Source organism: Indicator indicator, chromosome 9, assembly GCF_027791375.1.
Source record: "Indicator indicator isolate 239-I01 chromosome 9, UM_Iind_1.1, whole genome shotgun sequence".
Classification (NCBI taxonomy): Eukaryota; Metazoa; Chordata; class Aves; order Piciformes; family Indicatoridae; genus Indicator; species Indicator indicator.
In genome coordinates this window covers 37959988-37980523 of record NC_072018.1, presented here as the reverse complement: position 1 = coordinate 37980523, position 20536 = coordinate 37959988, and the positions used below count along the sequence as shown (strand labels likewise).

General features: G+C 47.6%; 1 protein-coding gene across 2 annotated transcripts; it reads right to left on the bottom strand.

Moving 5' to 3' along the window:
• Window positions 1-251: 251 nt before the first annotated feature.
• ATP6V1C2 (ATPase H+ transporting V1 subunit C2) lies at window positions 252-18878 on the bottom strand. 2 transcript variants are annotated; one of them, XM_054383886.1, is made up of 13 exons: window positions 18750-18878; window positions 17117-17184; window positions 14506-14591; window positions 13485-13514; window positions 9690-9784; window positions 8988-9079; window positions 6926-7024; window positions 5097-5165; window positions 3294-3386; window positions 2811-2904; window positions 2432-2529; window positions 1946-2075; window positions 252-1199 (listed from the first exon to the last, which is right to left on the bottom strand). In XM_054383886.1, the coding sequence occupies exons 1-13, from the start codon at window positions 18876-18878 to the stop codon at window positions 1110-1112; spliced, it is 1173 nt and encodes a 390-aa protein (XP_054239861.1). In that variant the 3' UTR covers window positions 252-1109. The 2 variants fall into 2 exon arrangements, with proteins under 2 accessions (XP_054239861.1, XP_054239860.1); XM_054383885.1 differs by lacking the exon at window positions 13485-13514.
• Window positions 18879-20536: the final 1658 nt, after the last annotated feature.

Sequence of the window (20536 nt, the reverse complement as noted above, 5' to 3'; positions counted from 1 at the left end):
CAGGGGCTTGCTTTGCGCCAGACTTCACACGACCAATAATTCAGTGGAAGTGGAGCTGCTGCTGCAGTGGGAGCTCTGGGAGCTGTTGGCCTTTTCCCCGTGATTAATGATGAAGCTGAATCCTCACACATTTTAGTGTGTGAGGATTTCCGGGTGCTAACAGAAAAACACCATGGTGCTGTCTCCAGCAAATTGGGTAACATTTCTTCACTTCCCGTCTGGCATTGTCTTGATTGGAAATTGCTATTTCCTTGGAAGAGGAATCAGGATGGGGAAGGGGGACAGTTACTGCTGCTTTTTTAATGAAAATGCGCCCACATTTTGTTCTCCATGTCTTGTGTATCGGTGTCTAGTGACCCTCATGTGAGTGGCTTATTCATAAGCAAGAGATGAAAGCTGCAAGTTCCCCTTCCTTTCAAGGAAATAACTTCATGTGAGTGTTTGTCACCTGATGTCTGTAAGAGATGTCCCCTATCTCACCCCTGTGAAAGGCAGCGTAAGAGCCACAGGCAGCAAGCAGTGATTTGTGGATTTGGTGCAGGGAGTGTGCTCCAATTCTGTCATCCCAGCAGATGAGACGTAACGGAACTGTTCTGACTGAAGTGTGACTTAACCAGCACTTGGGACTGTAAGTCATACTGCAGTAAGTTCCACAGCAATCTTCAGGATCTTTCTTCAGCTTTTTTTTTCTTTTAGTTAAAACTGGGTTTTGCTCTGATGCTTTCTACTTTTATTTGCTTTTTTAAATTACTATTTAAGTTTGCTTTGTTAGAAAGACAGGACTGTGTACACCTAGTGGATCCATTAGCCACCACACTTTTACTGTTTTATTTCAAGTCCAATAGATATTCCATCTTTGTAACTTGCAAAACAAAAAAATAAATACTACCATAGTAACTCCTGCCTATGAAAGATGTTTCTGTACAACTATGAGCAACAGATATTTATGTGGAAGTCACTGTAAGCATTACTGCAAGTGGTTGGAAGACCTTACAAAATTATCTTGCAACAGCATCTGTGTTTTAATTTGACTTTCAGCAGCTAAAGATTGCTTTACTGTAACATTGAGTGTCTCGATAATTCGTAGATGAAGCTTGAGCAATTTGAGGCTAGTCAAGAAGACTGAGGTCAATCTTGAAATAGACATAAGGATAGTATTCTTGATTGCTCAGTTGTAAACCAGGGATGTCCATGCCAGGCTGCAAAAGGAAATAATATGACTTTAGTACCAGGCAACAAACTGTTGCACAGTTCCAAGCTCCAATGATTTGCTTTTGCACTTCTCTTCCAAATGGGGAGTGTAGTTTTGTATTTGCTGTGCTTAAGATGAGGAATTCACCACTGAGAATCTGTGTTTGCTTGGTGTTTGCAGGCTGCCTAAAGCAGTTGGCATTGAGAAATCATGCTTGGTTGCAACTTTATCAACGTAGCATTTTTACGTGGTTGAGCCCCAGAGCAGCTAATTTCTTTCTCCTCCCTTCATGCACTGAGTTTGGGTTTGGGCTGTTTCAGTGCCTGCTGGTTTATCCTAAATTGGTTGTGCACTCAGGATGTGGGGAGGAAGTGAGCCAGCACAGTGACAGCTTTTCACAAGGAGCAGAGGTATGGCAGTCCTACCACTGAGTTCTGAATTCATTGTTCTTGCTTGTGTCGATTTGAATATTTATAGGCAACCTGAAGCTTTTTACCTAGAGGAACTGCCATAACTGAGCAGCTGTAAGCATCTTGCTTCACCAGATCAGGTAAGCAATGTCTGTGCCTCTCCATCATAACCTGAGCCTACCTGTGACCTTAACCCAATCCATAAGCACCAAGGACAACAACAGCTGCGTCCAGGGCTCCTAGCACTGCAAGCTGTGAGGTGTGCTTCAGCCACATGGGGTGGTGGAAGTGTTCCTGTGGCTTAGCTGTGGCTAGCTGCAGCATTTGCAGTCCAAATACCTACGTCCATTATACTTGCTGCTGCAACTTCATCCAGGTGTTTGAAGACCACATTCAGGACATCTCTCAGGCGTTTCATAGACTTCCTATTTGGCTGCAGCAGCATTGCTTGGAAATTCACAGGGAGGCCATACCTTGAAACACATCAGCACATGGAGTCAGCTGCTGGCAGTGGGCACCTTCCTGCTCCTGCCCTTCTCACTCAGTCTCCTGGCATGCTAGCTGACAGGGCAGTGCAGAGACCATCTGTGGTGGGGTGCTGCCACTTTATCTGAAGCTGTTTTCTTTCTGAAGCCAGAAGGCAACTAAACATTTGTCAGGTTTACACTTCCCTGTCAGTGTCCCCAAAGGACTGTTTTTCATCAACTCCTGTCACCTTTTTTATGGTCCTCTTATCTCTCATGATCTCATGGACGGAGGTGTCCAAGGGATGTTCCCTCCCACAAAGGAACTGCCCCAGGAAGCAAGCTGTGCATCTTTACCCACTTACCTCAGAACAGATTCAACAAAGACTCTCAAGGCTTTCACGTGAATCCAAGCCACAAATGCTTCACTGAAGTTCACTTTCAGCCAGCGCAGCAGTGGGCCCTATCAGAACAAACAGCAGTGCTATGTTCCCCTGGCTGTGTGAAGCAGCTCCACAGCTGACACCTTTGAAGCTGTCATGGACTGCTGAGATCATTCTCGGGCAGCCTTGCCATGGCTCCCAGTTTATCAGAAACTGTAAGCAACCTTGGGCAAATTGTCATCTGTACTGTGCCTCAGTTTTCTGGGCTAATGGAGCTCACAGGAGTCTGTTGGAACCATGAAGCCATTTGAGGGAGATATGCAGAGGCTGTCATGGGCTGTCAACTGGATGTTCTACTTACATACTGTTGTTTCTTATCAGAAGCTAATTTCAGCAGCTCTTCCTTTTCACATTTCAGTTCCTTCTCATCAAAATAAAATTCTCGAACAGCGAACCTGCAGTGAAATGAGATTTGCTCTCACCAGTCACAGTCCAGGCAATATGCACCTTCATTTCTTCTGCCTCTAGAGAAGCAGGTGTGGGATCTTTCACAGTTGCTTGCCCCGGGGAGTGGAAATGACCCCCAGAAAGCAAGCTGCCTGCTGTCACTAGCATGAGAGCAGGAAAGACACTTCCAGGGTCTGTACTTTGGTGCTTAAGGAACAGAATCACCATTCCCTCTCACCCTGCCTTCTCAGCAGCCTTAGGGCCAGCCAGCAGCCTCAGCAGTACAGAAGTCCTAAAAGGCAGCAATGGATTCAGTTGTACTGCACACAGAAGAAGCCTCACCTTACCCCCATCATCTGCTTGTGAGCCTGCCCTGCCTAGCAGTCAGTGTTCTTACCGGTTCTCCCTGGCTTTGGCCTTGAAGTCATCCATCACTTTTCTAAACAGGGTCACGGTGAAGAGTCCTCCCTCTGCATCCTCAGCAATCATTCTGTGGGAGGAAAGTCCACTGCTGTGATTTGACATGGCAAATCCCTTGTGCCTTCACCTTCTCCTGCAGTTCTGTTCCTCATCAATGGTACTGAGCAACACCTGGCTTTTAAGAACTGCTGTGACCGAAACAGGGAACAAAGACTTGTCTAGCATGAGCCACATCACCTCCAGCGTATAACTCCCAGGATTTAACTTCCTGAGTTTATGGCAGTACACAGGGGTTCTACTCATCTGATTTGTCTGTTAACTTCCCATGCACTTGTGGTTTTGAGAGGGACAGCAGCAAACAGCTGTCTTCTCTCATCATGCTTTCCATTTCATAGAATGGTTTGGGTTGGAAGGACCTTAAAGAATATGCAGTTCCAACCCCCTGCCATGGGCAGGGACACCTCCCACCAGCCCACGTGGCTCAAGGCCTCATCCAACCTGGTCTTGAACATCTCCAGGGAGAAGGCAGCCACAGCCTCCCTGGGCAACCTGTTCCAGTGTCTCCACACCCTCATTGCAAAGAAGTTCTTATCTCCAGTCTGTCTCCCCTCTTCTAGCTCAAAGCCGTTGTTCCTCTTCCTGTCACTCTCAGCCCTTGTCAAAAGTCCCTCCCCAGGTCTCCTGGAGCCCCTTCAGGTACTGGAAGGCTGTTCTAAGGTCTCCCTGGAGCCTTCTCCAGGCTGAACCTCAACTCTCCCATCCTATCCCTATAGGAAGGTTCTCCAGCCCTCTGATCATCTTCATGGTCCCCTCTGAGCCCTCTCCAGCAGGTCCATGTCCTTTTTGTGCTGAGGGCCCCAGAGCTGGACACAGTACTCCAGGTGTGATCTCATCCAAGCAGAATCACTTCCTGTGTCCTGCTGGTCAGACTTCTTTTGATGCAGGCCTTGGACCTTCTTCCATTTCAGAGAATATTCAGGTCACCTCTTGCAGCCTGGGCAGGACCTCATGGTGTACATGAGGTAAGCATAGAATCGTAGAATCAGAGAATCAACCAGGTTGGAAGAGACCTCCAAGATCATCCAGTCCAACCTATCACCCAGCCCTAAGCAATCAACCAGACCATGGCACTAAGTGCCTCATCCAGTCTCCTCTTGAACCTCTCCAGTGATGGTGACTCCACCACCTCCCTGGGCAGCCCATTCCAATGGGCAATCACCCTCTCTGTGAAGAACTTCCACCTAATATCCAGCCTATACCTCCCCTGGCACAACTTGAGACTGTGAAATACTTGAGCAGTGAAATACTGAATTCCTAGGAAGGATTTCATCACTTCAGGTGAAAGGATAAGTTCATCTGGTGTTTGCTAATGCAAATACCTGTACAGTGAATGATACCAACTGAAAAGGCCAAGGCAGTGTCTGGTCCCTGTACAAACTCCTGTCCACAAAGCTGAGTGGCTGAACTCTGGCTGCATGACTGCAACAAATCATTTCTCTCTTGCACACAAAAAGCAAGGGCCCTGTTTGAAAGTAGGAAGAACTAACTGACTTAGAAAAAAAGGAAAATGTGATGATTACTTTTTTTCTTTCTCCTCCACTTCCCTTCAACAGAGGAATTTCTGATTTCAATTTAGACTGAGACTGAACAGATCTCTGTGTGAATACAGAGCCCACATGTTAGACAAGTGAGTCCTTCCAGGATCCAGCAATCTGAGGGGCTGAAATATTGGCAGAGAGCTCTGAAACAAACAGGGACCTTAACTGGGAATGTCACTTACTTGGTGGAGCGAGGCACTACCATGTCGGAGAGGGATTCGTACGTCTTCTGCCACTGTGCGTAGCTTGACCTTGGAGCCACACAAGAGCAAGCAGGGTAAACAAACGCTGCAGACTGGGCAGCAAATGCTTTGAGGCATGCAGGTCGTTAAGCTAATGGCTTAAAGGGTGGGAGCACTGCCTGCTGGCTTATGTGAGTCAGATACATGAAGGCTGCCCCAGTCAGCAGCCTGGGAGGTGTGTCCCTCAATCCTTAACACTGGGTCTCAGCATGAGGAAGGACCCAGAGTGGGAAGCTGATGGTGGGAAGAACATGGCTTGCCACACAGTGTCCTATAGAATCATTTGGAGAAGCCCTTTCAGATCATCCAGTCCAACCGTTTTCTTGGTCTACCAAGGCTGGGGCTAACCCATGGCCCTCAACACCCTATCTCTGCCTCTTGGAAACACCTCCAGGGACAGGGATCCAGCCACCTCCCTGGACAGCCTATGCCAGGCTTTGAGAACCCTTCCAGTCAAAAAGTTTCTTGTAATGTCCAACTTACCCACCTCACCACACACCCCCATCCCTGCCCCTTTGCAGCTAGAGGCCAATCACTCTGTCTTAACCAGGGACAGGGAGAAGAGACCAAGCCCCACCTGTCTCCAACCTCCTTTCAGTGAGTTGTAGAGAACCAGGTCTCCCCTCTGCCTTGTTTTCTTCAGGCTAAACACCCCCCCAGGTCCCTCAGCTGCTCCTCCCCAGCCCTGTTCTCCAGATCCTTCTCCAACTTCATTGCCCTTCTCTGGAATGCTCCAGCACTTCAGTGTCATTCTTGGAGTGAGGTGCCCCAAAACTGAACACAGTACTCAAGGTGTAGTCTTACCAGTGCTGAGTACAAGGGGAATGTTTCAGGACCTTGGAACATTTCACTTGAACTTTAAGGAGAAACTTTGGTGTAAGGCTGCCCAGAGAGGTTGTGGAGTCTCCTTCTCTGGACGCTTTCAAAACCTGCCTGGACACATTCCTGTGTTACCTGGTCTAGGTGTAGCTGTGTTAGCAGGGAGGTTGGACTAGATGATCTCCAAGGGTCCCTTCCAGCCCCTACTATTATGTGATTCTTGACGCCCTGCACACCTCCCCTTTCTCCACAGACAGGTGTGGTGCATCTGCTATGTGCAATCCCAGAGCTGATCCGGTGCTACACTGCAAACGTGACAAGTGTCACCACTGGGAGAAAGGGGTCAGGAGGGTAAGTCTGTGAAGTCTATCTACAGAGTGAACCTGACAGCACATGCAGATAATCAACTCAAACCTACCTCAGTGAGAAAGCTTTTTGTAACATGGTTTTCACAGACAGAAAAGTGATGGTACTGTGTCTGTGTTGAGATGGAGCTACGGAGAGAAGTTTTCTGCAGGCTGCTGAAAAAGACATGGCCAGCTTCACAGCTGGCAGGATGGCAGCCATCCTGGTGCAGGCACCTACAAATGCATGGCCAGCAGAGGCCTCGTTTAGCTTCGTTTATAAACTGGCTCGGCTCCAGTAAGCATCTGGCTTCCTAGTTTTATAACTCACACTATTCCTACCAGGGGGCTGTGTGAGAACCCACTCTGTAACCATTAAAAACTTCCATCCTGATTCTCTTCTGCTTTGAGTTTGGAGCAGTGTTTGTTTCTTTCTTTTGTGCCAGCACCACCCTTGGCAGCAACTGTTCTTTCCTCTTTGCTAGCAGCTCCACCCAGGCCTCAGCCATGGCGCTGATGGGCTGCCCCAGTCTGACCAGCAGGGCTGGGATCTGCTGTGAGGCCTGAAGCTCAGCACCATGCAGAGTGCCCGCACCAGCACCTTACTTTGGCACCACGACGAGCAGCGTGATCAGATACTCAGAGTTTAGAACAAAGTCCTCTTTGTGCACAATGTCCACCAGGGTCCGGGTCAGCAGGTTCCCCCTGTGGTGAAGAAGACACAGGGAAAATACCATCAGCAGGAACCTAGCAGCAGCAGGCTGGAGGTGGTGTACTGTGGGTGTATACTGGGGTCAGGAAGGAGAGGGCTGTCTACATTTCTAAAATGGCCATTTACTTGCAAAATAATTAAAAAGCAACTCAAGCCAATGGCAGAACAGTGGTAGGTAGCACTAGTTTATGCCCTTTGTGTGAAGCCACACGGTCTGCTACTGTTGTTTCTGCAGTAAGGACATAGGCACTTGAGAAGTGCACATCTGAAGCTCCCATCCCACCCCTGGTCCTGGCTGCACCTTGTGGGAGGCACCTGCTTTCTCTGGATGCCTTCTGAGATGCCTGTGACCATGCTTTAGTAGTATGGACCTAAGCCATCAAAGCAGCCCTGGTACAGCTGGACTGCTGTGGACAACTACACAGACTTCCAGCTGAAGGACAGTGGGAGCAGCAGGCTCATGCACGGGTGGGACCTGCAGGAGCAGATCTCTTCACAGACCAAGCCTACTTACTCACAGTAAGTCCCACTAGTGCTGCACACCTAGAAAGCACAGGCAGCTGGGGCTGGCCAGACGTGGCTGGTAAGCACTAGGTGAGTATGGGCACTGGGTAGGAGTGAAGAAGGACCTAAACCAGCAGTTTTTGGTTTGAGGTTTGCTGTGCCAGTCTAAGCATTAATTAACTGGCCAGTAACATCTTATTAGATGTTTGTGCAACCCAGCAAGTTGGCACTGGTAGACACCAGACATGCTGTGTTTAAAGGTAGGTGGGACAGTGAGAAGATAGGCCTGGACCCAGGAACTCAGCAGAGAGTGGCATAGCTAACTGTGATATGGCTATGCTGAACCTCATGGTCACTGCAGTCCTCATGTTGAGCAGGTCTCCATGAGGGGTAGAGGTGTTTTGACAAACTCATTCTGAATCACCACATGGAAGTATTTTTACTGTGGTTTCAGGTGGGTTTCGGTAGAGTCAGTGCCAGGCTTAGTCATTTTAGCTCCACGTCCCTACAAGAAAGCTGGGGAGGGACTCTGCAAAGTCATGTAGCACTAGGACAAAAGGGTAGATTTAGGTTGGACATTAGGAGTAATTTCTTTACTGTGAGGGTGATAGAGCACTGGACAGGTCCCTGGAGGCATGCAAGGTCAGCCTTGATGGGTCTCTGAGCAACCTGATGTAGTTGGGGTTGTCCCTACTTACTGCAGGAAGAATGGGCTAGATGACCACTTCCAACCCAGTGCATTCTATGATTCAGAACAAAATTCCAACCACCCTGGAGTTTGGTTTGAGTCCTTGTGAGTATCTGCCTTGGGTCAAAATTGGTTCCTAGGCAGGCTGCCAGCCTGGCTGGCTGCAGGGGCAGGGATGCCAGGACCTGTGTCAGGGGCCTGCGTTGGGAAGAGTGGCACATGTGGGCATGTGTTGGATGAAGGCTTGCACAGTATCATCTAAATTGCTTTATATTTACTACTTACTGAAATTTACTATTCTTTCCAGGTATCAGCACTGACATAGGTAAAGACCACAGAAAATCTAAGTGGGATGCTGGTAAGATGTGGGAACCAGCAAGACAGAGCTGCTTCCTTTAGGAGCCGTCGAAATGCTGTTGAGAACAGAGGAAGCAGCAGAGGTTTGCAAAGGAATCCACCAGGTGACCCAGTTCATCTAATTTCTGATTCCGAAATCTCCTTGGAGCAATACAGAGCTTGATTCTTTCAAGTCTGCTCACACTGCCGGGAATCCTGATAGGAATTGCAGTGTCCCTGAGCTGATCACACCAGCTCCCTTGCCCCGCTCAGCTCTCCCTGGGTCTGTACAGGCTCAGCATGTCCTAAAGCCAGAAAAGTTTGTTCCCAGCAGCATGGAAGTCACCCAGTGCAGAGTAGCAGTGTGAGCATGCCCTGTCCTCCCCTGTATCCACACTCCACAGCTGAACATCAGCTGCCATACTTACACAGTTCTTTTCTCCAGGCTTTGCAGATTTCCTTTGATGTTGTTGTAGGCAGCTGATCTGGTCTTTAGGTCTGCTTCTATTTGAGTCACTTGCTGAAACAGAACAAAACACCTCAGTGCTTGCGGCAAGGTCCTCACGCCCTCCCCCACCTGAGGGCGAGGACAAGCTGCCAGCCTCTCACCAAACCAGCTGCCTGAGGGGCCAGAGCTCCCTGCAGGGCTGGGCTGTGGCTCTGTGGGTTACAGCTGTGTCTCAGGAGCACGGGCACCCTGCCATTTGGTGTCTGTATTGAACAACAGCCTGCATCTCTCCAGAGGAACTGACAGTGTGAACAACTCATCCAGCTGCAAGGCCTTTGATTTAATCTCAGGCCAACAATTCCACTCCAAAATGGAGAATAGTATGGCAGTGTATATATATAAATAAATGTTAAAATGGAGGGGGCTAAAGTGTGGAAACCACATCAGCGTTCTCTAGTACCTCTGGTAAAGTGCCACCACTCACAGCCCAGATGGGTTTCAGTACATGCACCACTATTAGTACAGCAGAAATTACATCAGCTGCTTCAGAAGGCACTGTGTGCCCTGTTCCTGCCCACACCAAAGGCAAAGCTCTCACTGACTGCCATAAGAGGAGGGATCAAAGCCTACCACAAGATATGGTTCCTCATGCTGACATCTTAAAGTCTGGAGCACAGTTTACCTTTGCTAGCGCCTCTGATATGTTCTTCAGTGGCTGCTTTATCGGATACTTGGCCATGTCCCACTCAAACCGTGTCAGGTAGCTAATTAGGTCGACTGAAAATGCAAAGAGGTGCAGGACAGCAGTTAGCTGAGCAGATGGCAGGTCAAAGTTTGGGTAGCAGTCCCAACCTATAGCCCAGATGTAACTTTGATTAACATTCGAGATGTGAGCGAACCAGAAGCCCACTTCTGAATCCTCACAGGAATCTGATCCAGAACAAGTGTCACTGCAACAGATGTGTCAGCAGGACACAGCAACATGCAGCCATTCTTTTTCACAGCAGAAAGAGCTTCAAGCAACTCAACCTAGATTTAACCCCAGCAAGGGCTATCAGAAAAACACTGCTCGGGACCAGCAGCACTGCTGGGTTGTAGGTGTGCAGCTCATGTCCCTTCTCTGTGATTCAGTCTCTCACTCATTAGCAAACAAACCCGTGTGTGATGACTTTGCACACAGAGCTATGTGGTGTGTCTCCAAATGGATAGATCCAGTCACCAGATCCAACCACAGACATGCACACCTGTGCATGCAGTGCCCCCCTCCCCCAGACGAGGCACCTTCAGACCACATGGAGCCATGGCTTCTTTGCAGACTCAAGGGGAGATGACGCATATGACACCCAGCTCCTAGGGCAGGATCATGCTGCTTTTGCTCTGAAGATCAAGGGTCCTTAACATTAGAAATATTAAGGCTTGGTATGTTATGGTACCAAATGGCAAACTCTCCTCTAGCAGCTCACGACACCAGGCAGCTCTTTGCCTAAGTCCTGAGAGCCCTTAGGATGCCAAATACTCCTAGGCAGTGTTCTTGGGCAACTTTATAGAATGGGATAGTGTCACACGTCCTGCCACAAGCAGCAAAGGGGCTGGCACTGTCCTGCTGCAGCTTAGGGAGGCTGCAGGAAGGCAGCAAGCAGGGTCTCAATGCCCAAAGGGGCTTGAGGCACTGTCACCTGCAGGGTGGTGGGCTTTCTTCCAGACCAGGAGGCAACCATGGAGAGTATCTGGGAAGCTGCTCTGGGCAGATGTGGAGCAAAACAAGCTCCAGGTGCCAAGTCAAAGGAGGGGCACACTGGGGCTGTTCAGTGTTCTTTACTGCCTTGTCCAGAGAATCCATTCAGTTCCACAGCAACCTCTTGAGCACAACTCCACCTGGACTGGACTCCCAGTGTGGGGGAGAAACCTTATGAACTGAGATGCATGAGAAGGAAGGTGAAAAGTTGTGTAATTGCCATACTGCCAGGCTGAGGGTACCACCCTGTGTGCTGTGATACTGAATACCCTTGGAAGGAGAGTGCTATCCTTTCCATGGGCTTCTCTCACCCCACCAGAGTCAGTTTACCATATTGGATTTCCAAAGCATGGAAAGTCTCATGCTAGGAGGAAATCTGCCTCTTGGCAAGGAATAATCTGCCTGGGAGGCAGAGGGCATCACACAACCATGTTCTCTCCCTCTTTCTAAAACTACAGCTGTATAAATCTCCCCCACAAGCAGGGGGCAAGGGTTGCAAGGCAAAGATCTAATCCTCCCTGCTAAGCTCTGCTTGGGAATCAGCAAATTCTGCTGCACAGGGAGGGTGTGGAAAGGGAGTAAAACTGCAGAAGGTAGGGAGAGCTATCACAGCTCCTGTGGGCACAGCTCTCTGGAAGTGCTTGCTCATGGTCTCTGGGGAAAAGGCAGAGAGGTCAAAAATGCTTGAGCTACAAAGTTCATGGAGCCCATTTTCAGCACAGGATATAAGACACAGGGATTTCATCCTGCAGCCTCTCTTCCAGGGTTTCTTGCTTAGGCTTTGCTGAATTCGAGAGGAATGAAACTTTCAGAGTGTGGCATTACTGTGATGTGTGGAGGAAGTGTATGCACAGGTTCTTTAAAGCTCCTGAAGACCTAGGTATGTGCTTTCTATCCTTGCATGCCCTGAATCTCAGCAGAACTCAAATGCTAGGCAGTTAAACACAGTGTGAGTTCTCAGCCTGCTTTATGGGTTCATTCCTGAGCAGTGCTCTGGCACTGATGCAGTTCAGCTGAGCAGCCTGATCTTAGGGGTGACACAAACTGCTGCGAGCACACCAGCAGAACTGAGCTTAAAACATCAGGCAGTCCAAGCAGCCTGATGCTGGAATGGCACCCCTCTCATTTATGGAACCTGTCCAGTCACTTCACAAAGCTGCCCATCAAGGACAGAGGCTTTCTGTCTACCCCAATGCACTCAGCCTGACTCTCTGGTAATGCTCATTTTACTCACACAGCTCTAAGAGGGAATGCCAAATATTTTCCTTTCAAAATGCAAAAAAATTCTTATGCTTCCCATTTTACTTTTTTGGGGACTCAGTATAAAGAATGAAGCTATTCCACCACTCACCAAAGTTTAAAATTAATTTGGGTTTACTATCAATGGAAAAGAATTTGGTCCCAATTGTTGAATAAAAGCTGTACTTACATTTCATATCTTTTGTTCTGTCATAAGCAAGGAAGTGTTTCCTGCTGCTGCCATACACTACAGTTTCCTTTGCTACACAAAGACATATTTCCCTCTTTAAGAGAGACATCTTCACATGGCCGCTTCCAGCTGCTGCCCCCTGGAAAGCAGTGTGTGTCCTCTTAACCAAAAGTGCTGTTTTTTTCTAGCACCGTGCCTTTTTCTCCACATAAATCTAACCAAAAAACTGCCAGACACAGCCACCAAACTTGTTAAAATCAGAAAACTCTTATTGTCTCACTTCAACCAAAATCTGAGACGGGCTGGTCTAATAGTCTGAAACAGAACCATGCAGCAAGAACTCAGATCTTATCATTTTGTTTCTGACTTAATGACCTCGAAGAAGTCTTCAGCTACAGGGTTTGTCCTGGTTTCACAGAGGTAGAATCCCAGGCCAGCCATGGGCTGCAGGCCACATGGGTTTGCCATCAGCCAGGGCAGCTTACTTAAGTTGGTTGTGTCCCAGACCATGAGCATCACTCTCATCATGAAGGGGGGGCGTTTGCTGAGCACAGGGGCTTCTCCTGCTTGGGCTCTTTCTGATCCTGCTCCTCTTCCTTCTGCTGTCCTAGTTATTGTGACTGCCCTATGCTCACCAAGGTGAGTATAATTTGTGTACTTTGTGTTGGCATTGGCACTAGTTTTGCTGTTTCATTAAATCCATTTTCATTTCAACCCGCAGCTGTCCTCTCCTTTCCTGGTTCCCCTTCTTTGATGGAGACGGGTCACTGGATGATAGAGCACCCAGCATAGTTTAGCTCCAGATATGGGCTAAACATAGACAGGGTCCTTTTGCCAAGCAGAAAGGGGAGGAGGAGGAATTTGTACAGCAAAGTTGCTGCTGCTTGTGAAGAATAACACTGGAATTTATTAAAGGAATCCTCGTATGCTAAAGCTGACTGAGTTTCTTAAGATGCAGTCCATAACCTTGGAAAGCTAATGTCTTAGTTTAATGTGACATGTTTGCATGACCAAATCTAGACAGAGGATAGAAGTTAGTAGCACAAAAAGAGTCATTTCCACATCCTTCTATTACAGCACATGCAGAGCTGATAGGAAAGGAGAAAGGTGTAGAAAAATGAAAGAAAGGAAATAAGTGAAACCTGTTATTTCTCGAGTCATAAGGATATGGTGAGCAAGCTACGAGGTAGTTACTTGAGAAATCCATCGTAACCTGATCACTATCTCTACAACCAGACCAAGAGTTGTCTCTAGCTCTAATACACACAAATGCATGCTTGTAACAACACTGCAACCATCAATCCTCAACATACTTTTGAGACATTTCATTTTATCCTTTAGTCCTGAAACACAAGTGGGATTATTGCACTTGCTGAGCACCTGTGCTCTTCAAATGTCAGTGTTATGTCATGCAAGGACAGTTCCAAAAGACATGCACTCAGCTCATTTAAAAGTTCACTGTGCAAGCCTGCAATGTGCAACACACCCCTTTTTGTTCTGCTCTTCCAGGGTGGCTGGGGAGGAATTTGCTCTGAAACACACTCAGAGTCTACCAAACACATGGAGATCTAGGAGCCATCAGTTTCTAAATATTAATTTTGCTATTGACACAGGCTCCTTTTAGGGCCTTGATTACCATATTAAATAACAAAAGGGGAACATTAGTTCCTGCAGGTTATACAAGTCCTGCATTGACTACTTAGAGGTGGTGCAAGGGACTGTGCAGTAAGGCAGAAGCACCCTTGCTGCCACTGTTCTGCTACACAACTGCTGCCAGCCAGGGCAGGACACCACAGGAGGACATTTCCTCCTGACATCAGCAGCACATGCATGTCCTGTTGGCCCCTAGAATGACCCTGAGTGCAGTCCTGGCTCCGTGTTGTGGAGCTGCCACCTCACACTTTCACCTGTGGTGTCAGAAATCCACAAGGTGACCTACCCCAGCACTTCAGAAGGGAAGGCAAGGCACTACAGACCACTGACAGGTGCCAGGCAGCCATGCAGAGTGAGACTTAGCTGCCTGTAAGAGATCAAGCCCATAGAGGGGACAGCAAGGTGCTAGCGGTCATTCTTGGAGTGAAGAATGTCTCTTCACTCCTTAGCTCTGGTGTTAGAAACTAGATCAGTACCAGATGCCCAACACTGCTGGAAGCAAAGCTGGTGCTGGACAAAGCTTCTGCTAGATTTGACAAAAATGGAAGCAGGCTAGATGTGCTCTTTAAAACTTCTGTGGGTGGCTGTCCTTTGTAACGTATGTTTCAGTCCCACATGTTCATATTCTGAAGCAAACAAAAGCAGCATCAAGGCATTAAAAAACACATTCACTGCACCTACCTCCATTGGCCAGAAGATTTTCCTGGACTTTATCTTTTGAGTCCTCCATAACTTCTCCAATGTACTGGGCTATTTTCTTTATTACACTTGGGTGTAACGAGAGAAGCTTTGTTAGTGATGGAACACAAGGACTACAAAACAGTTGCTGCAATGATCTGATAAACAAAACAAAAACATTTCTGGAGCAGAGCAGGTTAATTTGCAGTTCAAATAATCATAGAATGTTTTGGGTTAGAAGAGACCTTCAACATCATCCAGTGCCAAACCCCTGCCATGGGCAGAGACACCTTCCACTAGCCCAGGCTGCTCAAGGCCTCATCCAGCCTGGCTTTGAACACTTCTAGTGTTGAAGCCCACCACAGCTTCTCTGGGCAGCCTGTTTCGATGCCTCATCACTGTCACAGTGAAGAATTTCTTCCTACTGTCTAATGTAAATCCAGCTTCTTCCAGTTTCAGGCCATCAACCCTTGTCCTGTCGCTACAAATTTTGGTCAAAAGTCCCTCCCCAGCTGGAAGGCTGCTCTAAAGTCTTCCCAAAGCCTTCTCTTCTCCACGGTGAACAACCCCAACTCCCTCAGCCTGTCCTCATAGCAGAGGTACTCCAGCTCTCTTCTCTGGGCCCATGCTAACAGTTCCATGTCCTACTTATGTTGGGGACTCCAGAACTGGGGTCTCACCAGCACAGAGCAGGAGCATCCCCTCCCTTGACCTGCTGGGCACACTTCTTTTGATGCAGCCCAGGGCATGGCTGGCTTTCTGGGCTACAAATGCATGTTACTGGCTCATGCTGAGCTTCTCATCAACCAGCACTCCTCAGTCCTTCTCCTCAGGACAGCTCTCTACCCATTCTCCACCCAGCTTGGATTTGTGCTTAGGATTGTCCTCACCCCAGGACCTTGTGCTTGGCTTTGTTGAACTTCATGAGATTGGCACTGGCCCACTTCTCAAGCCTGTCAAGGTCCCTCTGATAATGGCAAACACTCTAATGTCTAAGAGGCTACCAGCTAGGCCTCCGAAATACTGCAGGAGGAAAACCTCTGCAATTTGAGGCCACTGAACAATGTTCTACCAAACAAGGAACCTGGAGAGTTCCCAGGTAAGAGTGAGTGAGGGGACGGTCAGCATGAGCAAGCTCCATGCTAGCACAGTGACGTAGAAAACCCTTCTGCTTCCCTGTGTAAATAAATAGTAAAAGTCTGTGGAAACAAGAGATCCTGCAAACGCTTGCCCTTTCTCTGCTGTCCTGGCAGCAGGCAGCGCTGACAGGTTTGCACTGCCTGGCTTTGCTGGCAGCTGTGTTTATGCAGCAACACTTCATCAGGCAGCAGGCAGTGTCAGAGGAGCAGGAACATAAAGGCTCAGGTCATTTAAACAGGCTTGTAACCCTTTGGATGCCATTTACTTCAACCAAGTGCAAGTGCTTGGCATTTTAACCCTTGATTTAGAAACCAAACCTTTGGCATCTATTTAACATTCAATTACAGAATCATAGAATGGTTTGGGTTGATAGGGACCTTAAAGATCATCTAGTTCCAACCCCCCTGCCACAGGGACACCTCCCACCAGCCCAAGGCCTCATCTGACCTGGCCTTGAACACTTCAGGGAGGGGGCATCCATAACTTCTCTGAACAATCTGTTCCAGGGTCTCACCACCCTCACAGAAATCCTACAGAAGAATGTCTTCTAGCAGGCTTACTTCTACCCAAACTGCCTAGCACAGCACAGCTAGCACACAAACATTTCACATCAGTGTTTCTGTACATGTTGGCAGCTGCCAGACAGAATCTATGTACTATCAAACACATTTAGACAAGCAAATCCTCACTAGTCCTGGATGGGTGACAAAAAGCAAAAAAGTTCGAGAGCTAACACATGCCTCAGTGACCAAGATTCTATGTGAGGAATGTCTCTCAAACTGATACTTCCATTGCCTCAGCAACAAAGTCTACCTTGTGCCATGGAGTGTCTTACAATCTGATATTTTCTCTTGCTGTACTATAAGATTCTTTGTGCACCCAGGTCAGCTTGGCCCAAAAGGCATACTGGGCAATGATCAGCAAGGAGATTGTGTGAGTCGTTGCCCAAGTAGGTTTGATAAAATGCCAGTCAACATTCTGGTTTTCAAGGAGTTTAAAAGCCTGAAAGGGAGAACTCCAGATTTCATTCCAAAGAATTAATTATTTAGAACTCCTGTATCTGGCTGAAAAGGGGCAGAAGCCTCAACAGAAATATTCTTGGAATATGAGATCAGGAAGGGGTTCATAGCCTCTACATGTTATTTTGTGAATATAGTTTCTGAATGAGGTGGGAAAATGTTTTGGTTTTTTTTTTTTTTTAAATCAAATAAAATCAAAGCTTTTAAAGCAGTTTCCTTTCAGGAGAAACAGCTTTCCTAGCACTGCCATTCAGACAGATTGCTGTGCAGACAAAAGTACCATGGACTCAATTCAGCTGACTCCATGACAATCAACACAAGGGTTAAAGACAGCCTTTCCACTTTACGCCAGTCTGCGCTGAACGGAGTCAGAGCAAGGTGAGCACCAGGACATACAGTCCCATAAAAACAATGTTTGTTTCTCTTTTGTAGGTAGTAAATAAAACCTGTATTACCTTTCAGTAAAGCTATCAAGTTTTCCCAACTCATCTGACAGGCCAACAAGAGCATCCAGTGTCCCCACCTGTGCAAAAGATGAGAAGTAGGTGAAAGATGCACAAGTCTAAAGCTTCTGCTGGCAGAGCCTTATGGGCACCAACCTGTGTTTAGCACTTGTGAGATCCACAGTCTGCCAGAACTTTATTTACTTGGTGGAAAACAGCAGCAATTTCCTGACCCGAGACCTAGGGCATGAAAAGCCTTTTCCAACAAGGGGAAGAAGTATGCATAGTCTGAAGATTACAAGTCAGTGTCTTCCTTCCTTCTTTCATTCCCCTATCATCAAGCTGAGGACTGGTCTTCAACCTGATCAACACTGACCAGAAATGCACACAGCATACACAAAAACACACACACAATGCACACCACATACATGCACGCAGGCCAGCCCCTCAGCGAGCCAGGGCAAGCGGCACTTGTTCCACTGGCAGTCTCTGTTCTTCGCTACTACCAAAGACTAAGTCTCCCACAAAGCCATTTCCTCCAGGACTAGCATCTGCTTTTTGTGTCACTGTCACAGTCATCATCACATCTTTATGGTACTGCAAGGGATTTCTGAACCTTTTCTCATACTGTTGCCAGCTCAACATGATGAAGGGCCAAGCTGAAGAAGAAAAGATAAATGTTACATAGAACAATCAGCAGAATATTAACGAGCTGGTTGCATCTTCAGATACTGTGAATGGTTTATTTCTTCTAACACTGGCAGACTCACAGCAAAACCATTTGGGTAAGGCTCATGGATGGTATAAATCACATCAATCTCAGGTGCAGAAGTGAAAAGCACCAATTCCAATCTGAAACATCTGTGTGACAATTCAGGAGGTGATAGCTGAGCACAGGCCACAGTCCCTTTCTACCTGCAGCCTTCTGTTGTTGGAATAGCTCACGTTGTAACTGTTAACAACCTTTTCTGATTAAAGCCAGATCCTGAATGCACTAAGCGTAGCTTTGTTAAGTGATGGCAGCTCCCCAAGGAACCAAGTTCTGCACCTGTGACAGCTCCTTTGACTTTGATGCAACACATACAAATTAAGTGTAGATCTCATGAAATAAGGATTATATGATACAAAGATATTTTTTAAATCACAGATTAATACTGTTCCCATTTACATGATGAGATGAAGCTGGGTAATGTCGCTGAAGACAGACATATTAATTTCCCAAGGAATAATGCCCTGTTTTCTGCCATCAGTCTTACTGACATGGTTCTAGATCCTTAGCTACTCTCTTTGCCTTGCTGCTCCAAGATGTACAACACTGTGTGTCTTTCACGATTGGGCAAATGCATTGAATGCAATAGATTGGTTGACTCATTTGTGTACCTTCACTCATCTATATCAATCATCTATATCATCTATATCTATACCTATATCTATCTTCTTCCAGTGTGAAGTTCAGCTTCCAGCACAATGACTTCTTCTCGCTCCGAACAATTTTCAGTTGACTGAACACAACTCATCCCACAACCGCAGTTTTCCTCTACTCTCCACATATGATCCCCAAGGATATACCCCCTGTTTATCCCAAAAATCTTTAGCCCTGGCTAATGCTGCTGTATCACGCATACACAAATACTTCCTCATTTACCTTCAAGTCTGGAATATGGAATTTGCTGTTGCTGGATAGGTTGGATTTAGATGTCACTGTGTTCATTCTTTCCCATGCCTGTAGATTTGTTTTATCTCCTGGGGCAGAAATCAGCCAGAACTCTGACATGGTTTAACTTCCCTTCAGTCCTGGTCACTGTAGAAACACAAAGCAGGTAAGCTGGTAAAAGAGCACCACACAAAACATGTTCTTCCCTGAGAACAAAAATAATTAGATGGATCACTGATGGTTTTTTTTCTGAGAAACACCAGGAGAGTGAGTCAGTCCTGTGTCTTTGGCTGAAATGGAACATGACCTTCTCCAGAATGTCAAGGAAAGAGTGTGCCTGCTCCTCCCTCCTCAGGGTTGTTCCGTCCAGTTTCTGAACAAGGAACTGAAGCTTCCTTCTCTCATTTTACCTCCCAACCTGTTCCATGCTCCTTGCACTTTACGTCCCCTCTCCACTACAGAGTTTGGAGACTTCACTATGCCATACAAACATCACTAAGGACTTGTTTGATAAATACCATCTCTCCTATTTTTGGACACTTGCAGGCAGAAGTGAAAGTGAGATGTAAAAACAGCTCTGCTGAACATAGAGGCTGCCAAAGATGCCACTGCAAGATGGAATACTGCTTTCACAGAATTGCCTAGATTCGGAAAGACCTTTAAGATCATAGAGTCCAACAATTAACCTAACACTGACAAGTCCTTGACTAAACCATGTGCCTAAGCACTACACTTTAAATACTTCCAGGGAAGGGGACACCACCACTGCCCTGGGCAGCCTGTTCCAACACCTGAGAACCCCTTCAGCAAGAAATTCCTCCTAATATCCAACCTAAATTTCCCTTGGTGCAACCTGAGACCATTTCCTCTACAGAACAGACCGATCCCCACCTCTACAACCCTGTGCTTTTCCTCCCAGATTGGACAGGAAGGAGCTGAGCACGCCGCGTAAGGAGACGGTATCAGCAGGACCACCAGATAAACAGTGCCGAGAACCCACGGAGGACAGCCACACGGGTGTGAGCTGCACAGAGTGGGGCGAAACAACCAAGAGCAGGAACGGCACGGAGATGCCTCCAGAGGCTGTCCGCGGAGCTTCGGGGACATGGCACAAGGCAGATGTGAACCCTGCCTCTCACGCACCCCACCACCGCTGCTCCGTGCCCGCTGCTCCGTGCGTGCTGCCTTAGCCGTGCCCGCGCCCGCTGCTCCGTGCCCGCTTCTTTACCTGTGCCCGCTACTCCGTGCCCGTGCCCGCTGCTCCGTACCCGCTGCCCGCTGTTCCAGTCCAGCGGCTTCCGGCGGGGCGGGCACGGACACGCTGGCTGAGGTGACCGAGGCGGGGCAGACTTTTCCAACTCTTGTTAGGGGGCCTCTCTGGATGCTTCTTTTGACAAACGCCCATGTGAGCCTTCGAGGCAGCAGCGCTTCCTCCCCTGGTAGAACACAGAATCACAGAAATGTTCAGGCTGGAAAAGACCCCCAGGACCACCAAGTCGAACCATTAACCCTGCTCTACAAGGGTCACTTCTAAACCATAGCCCCAAGCACCACATCCAAACCACCTTTAAACACATCCAGGGTTGGTGACTCCACCACCTCCCTGGGCATCACATTCCAATGCCAATGACCACTCTTTCCCTGATTTTTTTTTTTTTCCTAATGTCCAGTCTAAACCTGTCTTGATGCAACTTGAGGCTGTTCTCTCTTGTTCTGTCACTAATTACTTGGGAGAAGAGACCAGCACCATCCTCTCCACAACCTCCTTTTGGGTAGTT

Excerpts from the sequence above, each read along its gene's own strand:
- ATP6V1C2 (XM_054383886.1), bottom strand. The coding sequence starts at position 18,878 with ATGTCAGAGTTCTGGCTGATTTCTGCCCCAGGAGATAAAACAAATCTA. Across the intron at positions 14,592-17,116 it reads CTTGATAGCTTTACTGAAAG|TGTAATAAAGAAAATAGCCC; the intron begins GTAATACAGGTT and ends GTTACACCCAAG. Across the intron at positions 13,515-14,505 it reads AAATCTTCTGGCCAATGGAG|GACTAAAGGATAAAATGAAA; the intron begins GTAGGTGCAGTG and ends CTTGTGTTTCAG.